The 16,226-nt window shown below is 44.1% G+C and overlaps 5 protein-coding genes across 6 annotated transcripts; 3 read left to right on the top strand and 2 right to left on the bottom strand.

Annotated features, from left to right (window-relative positions):
• Positions 1-256: 256 nt before the first annotated feature.
• On the top strand, positions 257-2,264 carry Drice (Death related ICE-like caspase). Its single transcript, XM_002053783.4, has one exon. The coding sequence runs from the start codon at positions 483-485 to the stop codon at positions 1,518-1,520; it is 1,038 nt and encodes a 345-aa protein (XP_002053819.1). The 5' UTR covers positions 257-482; the 3' UTR covers positions 1,521-2,264.
• Positions 2,127-3,389, bottom strand: Etfb (Electron transfer flavoprotein beta subunit). Of its 2 annotated transcripts, XM_032434684.2 has the most exons (4): positions 3,289-3,389; positions 3,158-3,211; positions 2,319-3,049; positions 2,127-2,255 (listed from the first exon to the last, which is right to left on the bottom strand). In XM_032434684.2, exons 2-3 carry the CDS (start codon positions 3,206-3,208, stop codon positions 2,339-2,341), a joined length of 762 nt encoding a protein of 253 aa, XP_032290575.1. In that variant the 5' UTR covers positions 3,209-3,211; positions 3,289-3,389; the 3' UTR covers positions 2,127-2,255; positions 2,319-2,338. The 2 variants fall into 2 exon arrangements, with proteins under 2 accessions (XP_032290575.1, XP_002053820.1); XM_002053784.4 differs by having other exon boundaries at positions 2,127-3,049.
• A 338-nt stretch (positions 3,390-3,727) lies between these two features.
• On the top strand, positions 3,728-4,846 carry LOC6631269 (3'(2'),5'-bisphosphate nucleotidase 1). The gene is made up of 2 exons (XM_002053785.4): positions 3,728-4,198; positions 4,266-4,846. Exons 1-2 carry the CDS (start codon positions 3,820-3,822, stop codon positions 4,805-4,807), a joined length of 921 nt encoding a protein of 306 aa, XP_002053821.1. The 5' UTR covers positions 3,728-3,819; the 3' UTR covers positions 4,808-4,846.
• On the bottom strand, positions 4,831-7,621 carry ncd (non-claret disjunctional). The gene is made up of 3 exons (XM_002053786.4): positions 7,025-7,621; positions 6,288-6,967; positions 4,831-6,232 (listed from the first exon to the last, which is right to left on the bottom strand). Exons 1-3 carry the CDS (start codon positions 7,215-7,217, stop codon positions 5,009-5,011), a joined length of 2,097 nt encoding a protein of 698 aa, XP_002053822.1. The 5' UTR covers positions 7,218-7,621; the 3' UTR covers positions 4,831-5,008.
• Positions 7,622-7,781: 160 nt separating this feature from the next.
• On the top strand, positions 7,782-15,640 carry ca (RCC1 and BTB domain containing protein claret). Its single transcript, XM_032435859.2, has 15 exons — positions 7,782-8,222; positions 8,528-9,150; positions 9,214-9,727; positions 9,796-10,331; positions 10,396-10,712; positions 10,770-11,318; positions 11,378-11,681; positions 11,745-11,969; positions 12,029-12,161; positions 12,219-12,334; positions 12,390-12,559; positions 12,618-12,699; positions 12,765-13,004; positions 13,058-13,504; positions 13,569-15,640. Exons 1-15 carry the CDS (start codon positions 7,943-7,945, stop codon positions 14,919-14,921), a joined length of 5,889 nt encoding a protein of 1,962 aa, XP_032291750.1. The 5' UTR covers positions 7,782-7,942; the 3' UTR covers positions 14,922-15,640.
• Positions 15,641-16,226: the final 586 nt, after the last annotated feature.

The raw sequence follows: 16,226 nt of genomic DNA, 5'->3' as shown, positions 1-16,226 counted from the left end.
TGCGGGATTCTTTTGCTTGCTCATCAGCTTAACAGCTAGTGCTGTTAAATTAAAACTTTAATTGGATATAGCCTTTCGGGAATACTAAGAATTACCAATATACACTTAATCTACAATTTTTTACTCTATTATATTTTCAAGTAAAAATTGTATTTATTCTTTTTTCAAAACCATTAACGGTTGCTTTTGATAAAAAAAAATACTGCACACTGTTATTAACAGTCCAGCGAACTGTTGAGCTGTTGTGCGCAAAATGCATAACATAAAACAAACAAAGAGAGTAACAAACTAGAAAACTGCAACTGAAGTGCGGTGCAGTTTCGCGTCGCATTCCTTTGTTACAACAACAAGTGCCCGCAACGTGCAATTTAAAACATTTTTGACCTAAGGGACTATTTGTGAAAAGTGTTTGATATTTACTGCTTGCCTGGACATAAAACCAGCCGTGTGACTCATCAAAAAATTCACAGCCAATATTCACAATGGCCGCCAACAACAATAGCAACAACGAAATCGAGTCCACCGACCAGGTAGGCATACGAGTCGAGGTCGCCACCAACACCGACGATATTACCGATGCCTTTGGCTCTGTGGGCAACAGCAGCAGCAGCAGCGGCGGCGCATCGACCTCCGCAATTCACAAACAAAACAGTTATGGCAGCGGCGCCATTGGGCAGCTGGCCTCAAACGGGTACAGTTCGTCCAGCTATCACAAATATGTGGCCAAAATGGTTACCGATCGACATGCTGCCGAGTACAACATGCGGCACAAGAATCGCGGCATGGCAATCATATTTAATCATGAACATTTCGAGGTGCCCACACTAAAATCCCGTGCTGGTACGAATGTGGACTGTGAGAATCTGTCACGTGTGCTCAAACAGCTGGACTTTGATGTCTCTGTGTACAAGGACTGTCGATACCCGGAGATTTTGAGCACAATTAAGTATGTGTCATCGCAGAATCACGAGCACAACGATTGCATACTCGTGGCCATACTCTCACACGGCGAAATGGGCTACATTTATGCAAAGGATACTCAGTACAAGCTGGACAATATCTGGAGCCACTTCACGGCCAATCACTGTCCCACGCTGGCTGGCAAACCCAAGCTGTTCTTTATACAGGCCTGCCAGGGCGACCGCTTGGACACGGGTGTCACAATGCAACGCGGTCGCACCGAAACCGACGGCGACTCCTCAATGAGCTACAAGATACCCATCCACGCCGACTTTCTGATTGCCTACTCCACCATACCAGGCTTTTACTCATGGCGTAACACCACGCGCGGCAGCTGGTTCATGCAAAGTCTGTGCGCTGAGCTGGCCGCCAACGGCAAACGTCTGGACATTCTCACCCTGCTTACGTTCGTCTGTCAGCGTGTCGCTGTTGATTTCGAGTCCTGCACACCGGACACACCAGATATGCATCAGCAGAAGCAAATACCCTGTATTACCACAATGCTGACACGCATATTGCTATTCAGCGATAAGGAAAAAGCTCCGGCTGGACGTAATTAATTAACGATTCATTCTAATTGGTTGCTAGAGCTGATTAACTCCTCTGATGGTGTTCGTGCAGCTGCGGGCAGTGTGATATAAAATGTTATATATGAGACGCTCAAGCTGTTGAAGAAACAAATGAATCACAAATAACTTAATTATCCAAACTCTAAATATTGAAATTATCTAAAGATAGTACTATTAGAGTAATTTCCTATGAAATTGCCAGCTCCTGCCATGTCTTTATCTTTGTCTATTAAGTGTCCATTGTCCATATTTTACAATTTTATATCAGCTTTCTATATCTTTTATAAGCAAAAATAATGAATTTTATCTTTTTATACATATTATATACGTACATATTTATGTATTTACTCAATATAATTTAAGCAAAAAAAAAAAAAAATTAGTTCGATTTGGAAATAAAATATATAGAGCTAAATACAAATCATTTGACCTTCGCCTGTGACTCGATCATGCCATATAAGAACGTGCGCAACCGCAAGAAAAGAACGAAGCGAATTAAATGGGTGCTGATTTGGTGCGTCAAGTTGAGCCACGTCCGCTGAAAAGGAATAGACGGATGTGTGACAAAAAACGGCCAGTGGCTGACCTCGTGGCATGTTTTGTAGTTGCTTCACTTCAATTTATTCGTTAAGGCTTGACACGACAGATTCCAAAAACAGACATTTAATTTTCACTTAAAGCACTATGGGACACTCGGCGCGCACATGGGGAATCAATCTTTAGTGGCTAGATAAATGCACGTTTCTGATAGAAAGTAGTACAAAAAATAGAACGTAGAATTTTGCTCACAATTTTGATTGGATGTTGACTTAGATGTGGCCACCAGCCTTTAGCTTGGCCACCAGAGCATCTACGTCGGCAACAGCAGCGCCCGCTTGACGCACTGGCGGATCCTCCACGGAGATAATCTCAATGCGTGGCGAGGTATCAACACCCAAATCTTTGGGTGTCACCTTCTTCAGTGGCTTCTTCTTGGCTTTCATGATGTTAGGTAACGTGGCATAACGCGGCGTATTTAAGCGCAAATCAGCGCTGAGGACGGCTGGTATTTTGGTCTTGATGGTCTCCAGGCCGCCGTCGATTTCACGAACAATCGTCAGACCCGCATCCGTCTTCTCAACTTTGTTGCAGAATGTGCCCTGAGGCCAGTCCAGCACCGCGGCAGTCATCTGAGCCGTCTGGTTGGCATCGTCATCAATAGCCTGCTTGCCCAGTATGACCAGATCCGCCTTCTCGTCCAGCGCCAGCTTGGCAAGTATTTTGGACACATGCACTGGCTGCAACAGATCGTACTCGGCTGCTGACACCTCAACGTGAACACCGCGATCTGCGCCCATAGCCAAGGCGGTGCGTATGACCTCCTGCGATTGGGCTGGACCCACAGACACGGCAATGATCTCACCGGCCAGCTTCTTCTCCTTGAGCTTGACGGCCTCCTCGACGGCAATCTCGTCGAAGGGATTCATTGAGTGCTTAACACCTTGGGTAACAACGCCATTTTTTTCGGGCTTAACGCGCACCTAAATTCCAATCGAGAGACATTAATTAAGTGTAATAAAAACGATTACGCAAAACGAAGCGCAACAAGTGATAAGAGGAAGAAACAAACGATTCTTCCATACACTTACCTTAACGGCATAGTCGATCACACGCTTTACACCAACCAAAACACGAGCCATTTTCTAATTAACGACAAATCAAAATTAACTAATATTGGAAAATTTTTATTAATTATTAATCGTGTGCTATGCTAATTTACCTCTTGAGCAGCAGCAGATATTGTTGATTGTGAAGGGGGGTGGTTGGGGGTCCAAAGGTTGTATGCGCCGCAGCGTTGCCAGACAGAGAATGAATGGCCAGAATGGCCAGACTGTAGGGAAGTATGCTGATCGTGTAAGTTACAGTAAATAGTATGCTGACCTCTATGCAGGCGTTTTATTGGCCTTGTTTGAATACACCTTTTTGTAGGAATAAATCTATGTAAGAATAATAATATATGGTAAGGGTAGATGTTGCGCTGCGTATCCAATATATTTAAGGAATTATATGCAAAATATTTTTTAGTTATTTTTGCTTATTTATTTATAATTTATTTCAACATGTTTATTAAATATTAGTTATGGATAATTTAATTTTGCTCGACTATTTTGCTCGCAAAGGTTGTGAGTTTCGTACCCTGCTTGCTCGCTGTTGGCACAGCTGATTTGCCAAATCTTTTACGAAAGCAGTGAAAGTACCTGTATTTCGATATAGAATCCATTCCACAGTCAAAACTACCTAAGATTTTAACATGGCCACAAACGCTCCACTTATAATGCGTATAATGGCGCTGTCCATCAACACTGCAAAACGAGCCGGCGTCATCATACGCGATGTTCTGAAGCAGGGCGATTTGGGCATTGTGGACAAGGGAAAAAATGATCCACAAACTGAGGCAGACCGTTCTGCTCAACGGTGCATCATTGCGTCGCTAACGAAGAAATTTCCCAGCATTAAAATTATTGGCGAAGAGGGCGGCTCCGACTTGAATGTATGCGATGATTGGCTGGTCGGTGAACAGGACGAAGCATTCCTGAAGCAAATCTGTCCGGCGGCATGGCAAGATGCCAAGCCGGAGGACTTTGTCATATGGGTCGATCCCTTAGATGGTACTGCGGAGTATACACAAGGTAAGCCGAAAATTATTATGTTAATATCTAACTTATATTGTTTTCCATTCTGGTCGCTCCACCTTAGGCTATGTGGAACATGTTACTGTGCTCATTGGGATAGCTATTAAAAACTCGGCTGTGGGTGGCATTATTCATCAGCCCTTTTACAAGCAATCCAGCGGAGAGCTAGGCCGCACAATTTGGGGTCTTAAAGGGCTTGGTACTGGAGGATTCACTCCTGTGAAACCGCCAGCGGGTGAATTCATCATCACAACGACCCGTTCACATTCCAATGCGCTGCATCAAAAGGCAGTGGATGTCTTCAATGCCAGCAAAGTGCTTAAGGTGGGCGGCGCTGGCTTTAAGGTGCTACAACTGCTTGAGGGAAAGGCGCATGCTTATGTATTTGCCACGCCAGGATGCAAAAAATGGGACACTTGCGCACCGGAGGCGGTGTTGGAGGCAAATGGCGGCACCCTGACTAATATCAATGGCGAACATTATGAATATCATGCAGATGTGGAGCACGTGAATAGCAGGGGTGTGCTCGCCAGCGTCGGGAATAATCACAAAGAGCTAGTGGAGAAGATTCCTCTAGAAGTGCGGCAGGCCGTGGGAGCCATGTAAACAAACAATCCACAACTATAAAATGACACTGTAATCGTTGTTGTTTTTATTTGTTTATTTTTGCACTAAACATACACCTTTATAAGTTAAGTGATAACAGACAGTAGTAAAATTAAGATTGTGCATGTAAATTGATAAAAAGAGATTTACAAAAAACTGTCGATCCAGATAATTGTAATCTCGTATATGAAATGCCAGTATTTACTTTTCGCAGCTGCTGTTGTTAGCCGTGGAATTGTTCAAGTAACGATTGCGTTTTGCCTTGGCCACTTTGCAAGAATTAACGGAGGCAGCAAAGCGCAGCGATTTGACCGACTCCTGGAAACAGTCCTGGAACGGTGCTACATTAATAAACATCAGGGTCTTTGAATTTCCGCCCAGCGCCGGCATCAACAAATGTGTAAGTTTCGAGTTGCGGTAGGGTATATGATCTTGTTTTTGTAGTAACGCCAAAATAACATTTGTTAGCTCGGAGAGCGAGCGATTTATATTTTTGGTTTCCGTCATTCTTACGCTGGTCTTTGGCGATTCCGAGCCAGCCAAATCGACCAGATTAATCGATCCCACTGACATCTCCTGCTTCTCTGCGTGTTGGCCGATCAATTCTAGCTTGGTAACCGCATGTGATCGTGATGAGCGTTCATTGCCCACTGTAGAAGCCGTGGAGCGATTCATTTTGGCAGTTTCCATGAGTTGTCTTAAATGATTGGGATCCGTGACTGTTTCCACAGTTATATTAGACACATAGATGTCATTCTTGCTGGAATTTTTGGCCATGCGGATCTCCATTTCTTTTTGCTCATCGCTCAACAGATCGTAAAGCACCTCATTATATATTTCCAAAAACGTTGCCTTAATAACATATTCCCAGCCCAAATTGCGATAGTTCTTGATGGAGTCAAACAGCAGATCAACTGTGCGTGGTATAACGCCCACATTGTCGGGTACGCCGTCCATCGTATATGTTTTTCCACTACCCGTTTGGCCGTAGGCAAAGATGCATATATTATAACCATCCAGGGCAGATTGAATTAATGGTGCAACCATTTCAAAAATATTGTGTTGCGTTGAGTTTGGATGAAACACCTGATCAAACGTGAATATCTGTTGACCCATCTTGTTCTTCGCTTGGCTATCTATGCTCTGTAGCTCAACTGTTGCCTCATCGTGGTACGTCCAACTGCAGGACAAACGTCCCAATTCAAAATCAAGCGGCGGACGCACACGGCAAAAAACTCGTATATTGCCACGTAAATCCATAATTGTGTTATGCAGTTCTTTCCGTTCTATGTTCGACTGGAACAGCTGCTCCCTGCATGTGCTCAGATCAGCAGCCAACTGCTCATTGCTGCGTATGAGTTCCTCATTCCTAAGGCGCAGATCCAACACCTCTGTGGACAGTTTGTCATGATCGGTTTTGATAGTCTGCAATGCAAATTGGAAAATAATTATCAGGTCATACAATGCTATAGCGGCTTACCTGATGCACGACTTTCAACTGATCTAGTTCATCCTTTGCGCGACCCAACGTGCTAGTTATTTTCTCAATCCTTTCTACTTGTTGTTTTATTTGCCGCTGCAGACACTCTTTTTCTGTCTGTGTATGTTTCAGCATTGACTCCGTTTCAATAAGTTTTGTTTGAGATTCCTCCAGCTGCGTGGGCAGCGACTCGAGCTCCCCCATATCATCTACTTGCTTCTCATATTTGGATTTAAGCACTTTGTGCTTCTCCAGTAGATCGTGAAAGCGTGCCTTGAAGTCATAAGGGGCAATGCGCTTGGGTGCAGCAGCCGCTGCACCACCACCAGCAGTGCCCGTAGCTGGCTTAGCTTTGTTCGTCGACGCAGCTGTCCGCGGCAACGGACGCGTGGTCGCTGCCGGAGCTGGTGCTGCTACATTTAGCCGCCTGGCTGGTGCCGAACCTGCACGGGCAGTGCGACACATACCTGTAGTTGACTCTGAGCCCGTTGTCGTATTCGCAGTCATTGTACTGTTGGCATGCCGTGTTAATTTTGACGGTATGGTTGACAGATTGGGTGCACCAATCCGCTTGAGATTTTGCCTTATCTCGCTGATGTCACACGCAGAGCGACTACGCCGCAATTTAGACCTATTTTGCATACCGATTGGTTTCCTCGGCTCGGGTGAAAGGGCGCGAGCTATGTTGTTATTGGCGCTGTTAATACCCAGTTGCAATGGATAACTAATTAACTTACCGCCTTGCCGCATCAGAGATGCTTGAGGAATGTTTTGCAACTCTCTGGTAAGTGGCTGAACTGTTGGGCCGCTGTATGTTGTATTTGCATTCATGTTGCTCATCAGCGCTTTATTGCGATCAGTTGGTAAAGTTTGTTTTATCGCAGACATTGGCCTCTTTAGACCAGATGGCTTTGGCAGACGTGATTCCATTATTGATTTATTTTATTTATCAATTGATCCGTGTTTTCAACTCAAATTCGTCGATCGGTAAAAACAAGCGACGCCAAAATTCCATTCCCGCCGTTAATTTTGATTGTAGAGATGCATGAAAAATATCGATGTTGCCACCTCGTCAATATATTTAGGTTTTTACTTTTGCAACTTTAGCATTTGCTAACACTGTATTTTGGATAGGAAACTATTTCTTGCTAGGAGACTAGTTTTTAATAACTTTTTTATTTAGCACTTGATAATAGATAACAGTTTATGTAACGTCAGAGATCTTTAGAAGTTAATATAGCATATTTTTTTTTTTTTGGCTATTTTGCAGTTAATCCATCAACAAATGCAGATTTAGGCCGAAAGTCAAAAGTCGGTTATGACAAATCGATACCTTTGTTAATTTTGAAATTATGTCTAGTATGATATTGACTTTTTGTTATACCACACATGTTTCTGAACAAAGCAAATACGATATTTTTTTATTTAAGATATGTCAAAATTGTTAAGTTTATATTTGATGGTATAATGTACTAATTTGGATGCGTTCCCTGCAAACAGCCTATCGTATACTGCCGATAGTTTTTAGATGCGATACCAAATGTTTGCTATGGAAACATGGCAATAGTACAAAAAATTAAAATTTGATTTGTGCAACAAAAAAGAAACGCTGTAAGCAGGTCCGTCAGCGTCAAGCGACCAAAAAACTTCAAGTGATGGCGGTGCATGGGCATGCCGAGCTCAAAGACTTACAAATCTTTGAGCTTCGTCCGCTTATTACGAATTTCAGCTGTAAGCTCTCCACCGTCACAGTCACACCATTCGATGAAAAACAATTCCTGTGCCTGGTCAGCGAGGAAAATGAGATTGTGCTGCGTTATATCAGCGCTGGCGGTAGCCAAGAGGTCCTCAAGATGATCTCCTGGTTCCGGCGCACCAATCGTGTCATACACGATGTCTGCTTCGATCCTGCGGGCATTTGGCTGTTGGTTCTATGTAAGTATGTGACGTCGGGCAGGACATGTTTTGGGGGTAGGGATGGGGCTGCTGATAAGGTGCTACACATAGTGACGCCTAAAATTACTTTTGATGCTGTGGGTGGGAGCGTAGTGGTCCGGTGTGTGTGTGCGTGTGTGTATGTGTGTGTGCGTGTACACATGTACGCGATTTACATTATTGATTTTCTTTAGCATATTTTGTTTTGATTGGCTGCTTCTTGAACGGTCGGTGAATGTAGGGGACAGGTACATTAAAGTGTTACTGAACCCAGCTATTACCATGCCTTCCTTACCTATCAACAGGTTTCGACAACACGCTGCATATTGTGCCCGCACTCTCTCTAGTAGACAAGACGCACGATTTGTCCGCCTGTTCGTTGTACAGCACCACGCAGGTGACATCCTATATAATACCATTTGTTGGTCCGCACGAGTGTCCCAATTCAAAGAAATGCCCTAATCATTCTACGGCACGGGGCGAGGCGTTTGAACAGCAGTGGAATTCGGAACAGTTGGCAGAGCAACTGCACCATGTTAAACTGGACAAAGAGGCTGATAATTTAGACGAGGAGCCGCTGTGTCATGAATTGCCCGATCATTTGTTGGGCAATGGTCCTGTGGCAGTGGAGTCTGCCACGGAGCATGCCGTCCAAGTGCAAGCACCGCCCTTTGATACTACGGGCAACAGTCAAGTAATGGCTACGTCGTTCATGGCATCTAAAACGTGTCCCTATCCGCTCTCTGTCGTATGGTGGAAGACGTACTATGGCTTAAATCGCGCCATTATTGGCTACTCAGATGGATCCATATGCTTTGTGGGCCTAAGTCCAAATTGTCCAATGATAGCCAGCACAACCATTCAAAATGGATCCGTGGTGCGTTTGACAGTTTGCAAGGATAATACATTTGATGGGGTCATGTTGCTGGTAAGCTGCCACTATTAATGCACAAATAAACAAAGTTAACAATTTTTGTTTTGCCATCGTCAGATCACATCGTCAGTTAAGGCTCAATATAAGCTGCTGCTCGAACAAAAAGCCATCAAGTATGTCTATCCTGGTGATAGCTCGCCTACGTCACGTGAGGGCGCCTGGCAGATTGTCATGTCCGTGCATTCGAAGCATCAAAACGCTGCCGGAAACGTTGCGCGCCAAAGCAACAGTTCTGATCCGGCCTCGGACAGCAGCCAGCTAGAGGAGGATGTTTTCGCGCCACCTGCCAGCGATGAAATCGCACCAAGCACACAAACAGTACCACTCACTGCTGGTGGTGCTGAATCTAGTATGGCAATCAGTGATGCCAACACGCAAATGCCACCGTCGCCGCCATCCTATGCCGAAAGCAGTGGTGTGCGCTTCCAGCAGCAGCAGTTGGCCGTCAATAGCTTCGATGGCATTTTGCCAGCCACACGGGCACGCCTTGCATCTCTCAAAAGTCTGGGCTCCAAGAAGTTGCAGGCTATCAAATTGCGCCTCTCCGATCAGCGACAAAAGATAGACGAATGTACGTGCTGTCAACACTTTGAATCCTAAGAATTATAATCGATTGCACTATTTATTATTTAATTACAGTTATGCCAGAGACAAATATGGGCACATTTGCTATTATGGACTCGCCATCAGTTACACCGGAACCACTGGGCAACACCAACGGCTCATTTTATACCATACAAAATCTGCGTAGCACTTATCTGTTGAGCGCTTTGCATAGCAACAGCTGCAGCCTGACCGTGCACAGAATCGATATTACTTTGAAGCCATTGTTTTTGTACAAGATACCCAACCACTGTGTGGACATACTCATTAGCTCCAATATATTGTATGGTATACAATATGTGGATTTGAACAGTCGCAGTGATTCAGGCGCTTCAACGGCAGCTACGTCGCTGGAAGAGCCACTGGTGGCGAACACCGAGAAGGAGAGCTTAGATGCAGATACTGAAAAATTGGAGCATATGGAGCCGGGTAATACGAACAAAAGCGACGAGACGAGCGCAACAACCACAAGCGCAAGTAGCATCGATCAAAGCGAAATGCCAACCAATGCCATCAATGCGGTAAGCGTCATTAGCAGCGCTATGGCCTCGCTGCATACCACCGAAGATGATGTAAGTACTGATATGCTATCCTAGTTATCAAACGCGCATTCATTCATGTTTTAAATCCTCACAGCGATTCAATCATCAGGCACAGCTGGCACTATTTCGCTTTGAGCACGAGACTGTGCTTCAATTGTATCAGATGGCGCAATTTCGGAATCTTGGCGGGAACAACCTTACCGAAACTCTAACGAAGGAGGAAAAGGCAAAAGCATTTGAAATCAAAGACATACACACCCCTATGGACTATGTGCAGTTTTATGAATCGGCGGATAGTAGTAATGAATTTTCTTTGCGGCAAATGGAGATTATGCAGGGAGAGTTCCCAAAAATCAACTATGATCCTTGCTATGTTATAACCAACAAAAATGTCTACACCATACAGCTGAAGTGCGCACACAAATATTTATATTATCCATATATTTATATTATGTTTATTTCTTACAGGAAGGAACCATTTGAAATCTTTCTGGACGCAGCGTTGCTCAGCGAATGGAATCAATGCCGGGAGTTTTGCAACACCTTTGATCTGTCCTTTGAGCATTGCATTGAGTTCGCTGGAGATTATTTGCTGCGGCGCAAAAAGATTACTCAGGCGTTAATCACATATAATGTGGCACGCGTGAAACCCATACGTACTGCACTCAAGTTGGCCATGTATGGACACACCTACGCGCTGATGCAATTGAGCGCCATGGCCCTGAAGTCATCTTATATTTTGCGATCGCGCTATTTGAGCCATCCTTTGCTGAAGAGTCTTCTATCGGATATAACTTATCGTCATTCGGAGGATGTGCGCGAAATATTGCAAGCCAAAGAAAAGCCTGTAGACGTTGTGGTCAATAGCGGGGACTCCTGCAGCGATTATCACTATGGTGTCGATGAGTCAATTAGCGCTTTGCAAATGTCGCCCTCATCACAGTTTCATTTGGCAAATTTGCTGCTAATAACGTTGGCCGAGAAGGCTGTAAACGATAAGAACTATCTGCCTTTGTGGTATGTTTGATTTTATATAATTTCAATGCTCATTTTTGTAATGTAAACTTTTAATTCAGGAACTTTTTGGTCACTAACACCAAATACCACACCAATATGACCAGCATTGTGCTGTGCCAGAGCGGACTCTTTTCGGCCGCCATAATTTTGGCAAAAGTGCGTGGTGTTTGCTTGGACACCTTCAATGCATTGGTCAGCGTTGTTGCCCAGGAGTTTGGTTGGTACAACGAACTTAACGTATGTTTGTACAATCTAAGCGAGAATATATTTATGGAGACAATCACATATTTGCCGCAAGTGTCAATGGATTACTTTACCTTTATACAAGATAAACTGGAACATATAAGACCCTGCGTGCTACAGGTAAACGATTTGATGCACCTTATTCAATGTCGTGACTTATAAAATGTGTTTTGTTACTTTCAGCGTCTCGCTATGCAGCTTAATCCTTTTGCGCCTTCACTGCGTCCCATTGTGTCACACAGCAGCAGCTCAAGCCACAATGACAATAATGAACATATATTTGAGTTCTGCAAATGCCTAATCGAAACGTATTTGGCTGTGCTTATTCATTTGGAGTCACAGCGTGTCAAGCACGATTCCATTGTAAACGCCTTATCAAATTTTCGCATCAACTATGAGGACAATCAGGCAAGTACCAGCAGGATCCAGTAATCAACATTATTATCTAAATAGTGTGTGTGCCTTAGTTTGCCATTGAATCATCACGTTTCAAGCCGATCTCAGCTGGCTGTGCGTATTGCGCCTGTGTTGTGGATGGTGTGGCCTATTTTTGGGGCTCCAGTGGCGTGCCCTGTTGCTTTAGTGCTCAGAAGTCAACTGGTAAGTTCTTTTGTCATATTTTCATTGAATTTGCGATACCTATTAAATATCTCACAGAACCACCGGAACCTGCACATGCTGTGAAAACATTGGAGCTGCTGTCGCAACTTCAATTGGAAGTACATGCGCTCAAGTGTGGACGTCAGCATACACTTATACTCACCAATAATGGCGTAGGTTTTGTGGCTCTAACTTTTGGAAGTTACTATCAATTTCATGTTTCCATAGCTGTATGCCATGGGCAATAATAGTCTCTGCCAGCTGGGCGTTGGACAGCATATGCAAATGGCGCTACAACCTATGTTGGTAACAGCTTTGGATGGCATGAACATTACCATGCTGGAGGCAGGCCAATATCATAATGCAGCCGTTGCTGATGGCAAGCTCTACATGTGGGGGTATGATACAATAATATTTTATCGCAAAGAACATTTTTAACCAGCGTGTTGATTTTAGCTGGGGCATCTATGGCCAGCTGGGCAATGGCCGTTGCGAGAACATCGCAACACCAAAACTAGTCAGTTTCTTTAAGTATAAGGTGCGTGTATATTATGTATTTTTAAATACTTCTTTATTTATAGTAATATTTCTTTTATTCCATAGAAAATTTTACAAATTTCGCTAGGGCATGCACACAGTTTGGTGCTTTGCCAGGCGAACTACAACAAATTCGTAGAGGCTACTGACATTGGCAACGAACTTTTTGTGTTCGGCTCCAATCATTTTGGCCAGCTGGGCACTGGCAACATTGAGCAGATTCAGGATACGAAGACGAGTGTGCCATTGCGCCTCAAACTGGGTGATTGCAGCTTAAGACTGATACACACGAAATTTTTTACAAATGTAAGTAATAGGGCTAACACTGACGCAACACTGGCTTATTCATTTGTTTTTAGCTAGCTGTAGATGAGAGGGAACGCATGTACACCTGGGGCAGTTCGCCACAAGCGCTGCGTCTGGCCAATCAAATAAAGCGGCGTGCCAACGCCAAGCAAAAGTTAGAGGAAAATCAACAGCGTGAGATGCTTAGCAAGCGGTTAGAGGAAACGTTGCTGCCACCGTGTAACAACAACAGCGCCTTGGTGGAGCCAAGTACTTCCTATGCCGCTGTTGTGGCAGGAGCTATACCCAAGTCTAGTGCAGAAACCAAAGAGTGTGCCGAAGATGAGGCCATGCAATCGGATGCTTGCGAAAATATTAACTTAACAATAAGAACAAGCACAGTGTCAGTACAGACAACGGCTGCGTCATCAACTGCTCAACCTAGTACTGAGCCAGATCCAACGGAGCACATGAAGCCACATCTAGTAGATACCAGCGAGGTGGCTGGACAAATACTGCAGGTACGTTATTCATTTCATTTCTGGTTATTGTTAGTATAAATTAAGATCGTTTTGCCGTTCAAAGGTCTCAAGCGGATTGTTTCATTTTGCATTGATATCGTCTACGTGCACTCTGTATACATGGGGCAAGAATCTCGAGCATCAGCTGGGCACCGAGGACAAGGATCGCCGTACAGTGCTTAAACCATCACCCATTGACAGCATCGAGAGGCCCATGTACGTGGATTGCGGCGCCGATTTTACTCTTGTCATGACCACCGATCACATTGTCAAGGCCTTTGGTGGCAACTCGAACGGGCAATGCGGCCGCGATTTGGGCGCCAGTCTGGATCGCATGCGGCAGCGCGTCGTGTGTTTGCCTACCACCAAGCGGCTAATGCGTTTTGAGACCCAGTGTGTTGAGGCGCCTGTAGAGATCAATTTACCGCGTCCACGTATTCGTCTGGACCAAGATCCTGTGCGTTACTTGAAGGTGATACCGCCATATCAGCCGCACTTCTTGCAGCAGGCAAACATAAGCTTTGAACATCGCTACTCACCGGAAACGCTCAACTATAAGTCCAGCACAGATCAAGCGGGGACTGGCCAGGACTCAGATGATTTACTGAGCAGCCTGGAGAATTTAAGCCACAACGATGCTAGTTACTCATACAATGCACAGCAATTGGCCGATGTCAACAGCTCTCTAGAGTTAGACTTATCGCCGGAAGAGCAGAGCTATGTGCCGTTGCCAAATCAGGGAGCGACGGGCTTGGCTTGCAACACTGCTGCCTTGCTCGGGGATAGAGACGATGCAAGCACCTGCACGCCGAGCTCTGAGGGCGCAGATGTCTCTACATTACAACCGTTGCGCCATTATATACACTACTGTCTATACGCCTTTCATGGGCTGTACAATCCGGACAAAATAGCCGAATGCTCGCGTGTGCAGCGCAACGAATATCGCATTAGGATTTGTATGCTCAATTTCAGATTCGTGGAGGCCTTCCAGCTGTGCCTGCATAGTTGCGACAACGCCCAGCGTACCCTTAAGCTTTTCGAGTACTTCAGCAAGGACACGGGCTATGTGCCCCTTCATCGCTCCGATCTCAAGTATCTTATCTATCACATGTGTGTGCACTTTCTGGAGCTCAAGCTCGATATGCTCGAGTGTGAGCGCTACTTTATGGCTGATCTGGATTACTATCTGCTGGAGCTGGCATATGTATTTTATTTCAACAACAACAACTCGGCACTTGAACAGAATCTCAACCAGAAGTTCAAGTCGCTGATTGCGGCGTCGGATAGCAATCAACCATCGACGAGTGCGCTCCAAGACACTGACGCCATTTTTGATAGTTTCACAGTTAAGTTCAAGACAATCCTGTGCCAACGTCTGCTCAGCTATTGTGATCAAGATGCCAGTGGCAGCAATTAGCATTGGCTTTGGCTTCGTGGTCAATGGGGTCGATCGAAGGACTTGCGGTTCTTGCTTTGAATTTTGTTAGTTATTTTTCACATTCAACTCTGCATAAGTTGAAAGTTTATCGTGTTTTTTTTTTTTTGTTGTAATTTCAAAGTTTTTACGATTTGTTGTCAGTTCGAGCAGGAAACCAAAGATCAATGATGGCGTCAGTTGCAGTGCCCGCCCACAAACACCACACATAAGTAAATATTAGAAATACTGTTTAATTGTCTAATTGTCTGTATAATTTTGTCAAGGCAGCTGACCAACTTAAGTGAATTCAACCCATGCTCCCACACTCACCAATATTGGAGCCGTCATCGCCTCGATAATTTTACTGATCTTCCATCCGAATTTCGCATTCTTGGTGGTGCATCCCCGTTTTCAATGGATAGCTTGTTCTGCATCGTCACCTATTCCATCCGCATTACCAGCCAAGGCTTAATTTTTCTGTATTCTGCACAAATAGGGCAGCCTCTATGGCCAGCAGTGGACGTCTGTGGTCCCATTATTGTGTCAGATTTGGGTTTGCTTTTATGGACTAAGAAATTTTCTCAGGATGGTTGTATGTTCGCAAGATCTCATCTCTCATCTACACACATTGCAAACCTATGACTCGCTCCATACTTTAAATTGAGAACAAAAGTCCACACGCTTCATAGTTTTGGTTCCGACACTGTATGATTTCCAATCTTGAGTTAATTTATCAGTCAGTGATTTTCTTGTTAGAATTGGAATTGGCTATGTGGAAAGCAAATTCCCAGTGAACTGTAGGAATGCTGTTTCGATCTGCGAAAATATCGCCAATATATTCATAGTTTGTAGGCTGCTGGGAGAGACTTTTACATCCTTGCCATTAACCGTTTTCCATTTGAAAGTTGGTAGACCTAGGGAGCTTCGGGGATTTTCTTGTGCTGCAGCCATTCGACAAAATTCAGATGATAGTATAATAAGGAAAAAAAAATTACATATTGTCTATTACCCGCCCACACATGTTTATACTTAATTACATAATTGTTGTTTGCGGTTTTCTGCGCATATTTATATAAATAGCTTTCATAGCGATGTTATTTAAGAAAAATATTTAAGGCAAACAAATTGTTTAAAGAATTTAATTTTTGTAGTGCTTTGTTTGCTATTGGCTATACACGCTTTTTGTTTACTCAATAAAATAAAAAATAAACTTTAAAAAAATGTTTAAAGGACACAACACACCGAAATGGTAATCCTTAACCGTTTCGTGGTACACAAACACTTTTGATTGATATTCAGCTTGTG

The sequence above is a fragment of the Drosophila virilis genome, chromosome 2 (assembly GCF_030788295.1).
Source record: "Drosophila virilis strain 15010-1051.87 chromosome 2, Dvir_AGI_RSII-ME, whole genome shotgun sequence".
Lineage (NCBI taxonomy): Eukaryota > Metazoa > Arthropoda > Insecta > Diptera > Drosophilidae > Drosophila > Drosophila virilis.
The sequence above is the reverse complement of the archived record's forward strand: the minus strand, read 5'-3'. Positions and strand labels throughout refer to the sequence as shown.

Coding starts and splice junctions, on each gene's coding strand:
- Drice (XM_002053783.4), top strand. CDS start 483: ATGGCCGCCAACAACAATAGCAACAACGAAATCGAGTCCACCGACCAG.
- Etfb (XM_002053784.4), bottom strand. CDS start 3,208: ATGGCTCGTGTTTTGGTTGGTGTAAAGCGTGTGATCGACTATGCCGTT. Junction 3,050..3,157: donor TGATCGACTATGCCGTTAAG/GTAAGTGTATGG, acceptor ATTGGAATTTAG/GTGCGCGTTAAGCCCGAAAA.
- LOC6631269 (XM_002053785.4), top strand. CDS start 3,820: ATGGCCACAAACGCTCCACTTATAATGCGTATAATGGCGCTGTCCATC. Junction 4,199..4,265: donor TACTGCGGAGTATACACAAG/GTAAGCCGAAAA, acceptor GCTCCACCTTAG/GCTATGTGGAACATGTTACT.
- ncd (XM_002053786.4), bottom strand. CDS start 7,217: ATGGAATCACGTCTGCCAAAGCCATCTGGTCTAAAGAGGCCAATGTCT. Junction 6,968..7,024: donor ATCTCTGATGCGGCAAGGCG/GTAAGTTAATTA, acceptor ATAACAACATAG/CTCGCGCCCTTTCACCCGAG. Junction 6,233..6,287: donor AGTTGAAAGTCGTGCATCAG/GTAAGCCGCTAT, acceptor TTTGCATTGCAG/ACTATCAAAACCGATCATGA.
- ca (XM_032435859.2), top strand. CDS start 7,943: ATGGCGGTGCATGGGCATGCCGAGCTCAAAGACTTACAAATCTTTGAG. Junction 9,151..9,213: donor TTGATGGGGTCATGTTGCTG/GTAAGCTGCCAC, acceptor TGCCATCGTCAG/ATCACATCGTCAGTTAAGGC. Junction 12,335..12,389: donor TTATACTCACCAATAATGGC/GTAGGTTTTGTG, acceptor ATGTTTCCATAG/CTGTATGCCATGGGCAATAA.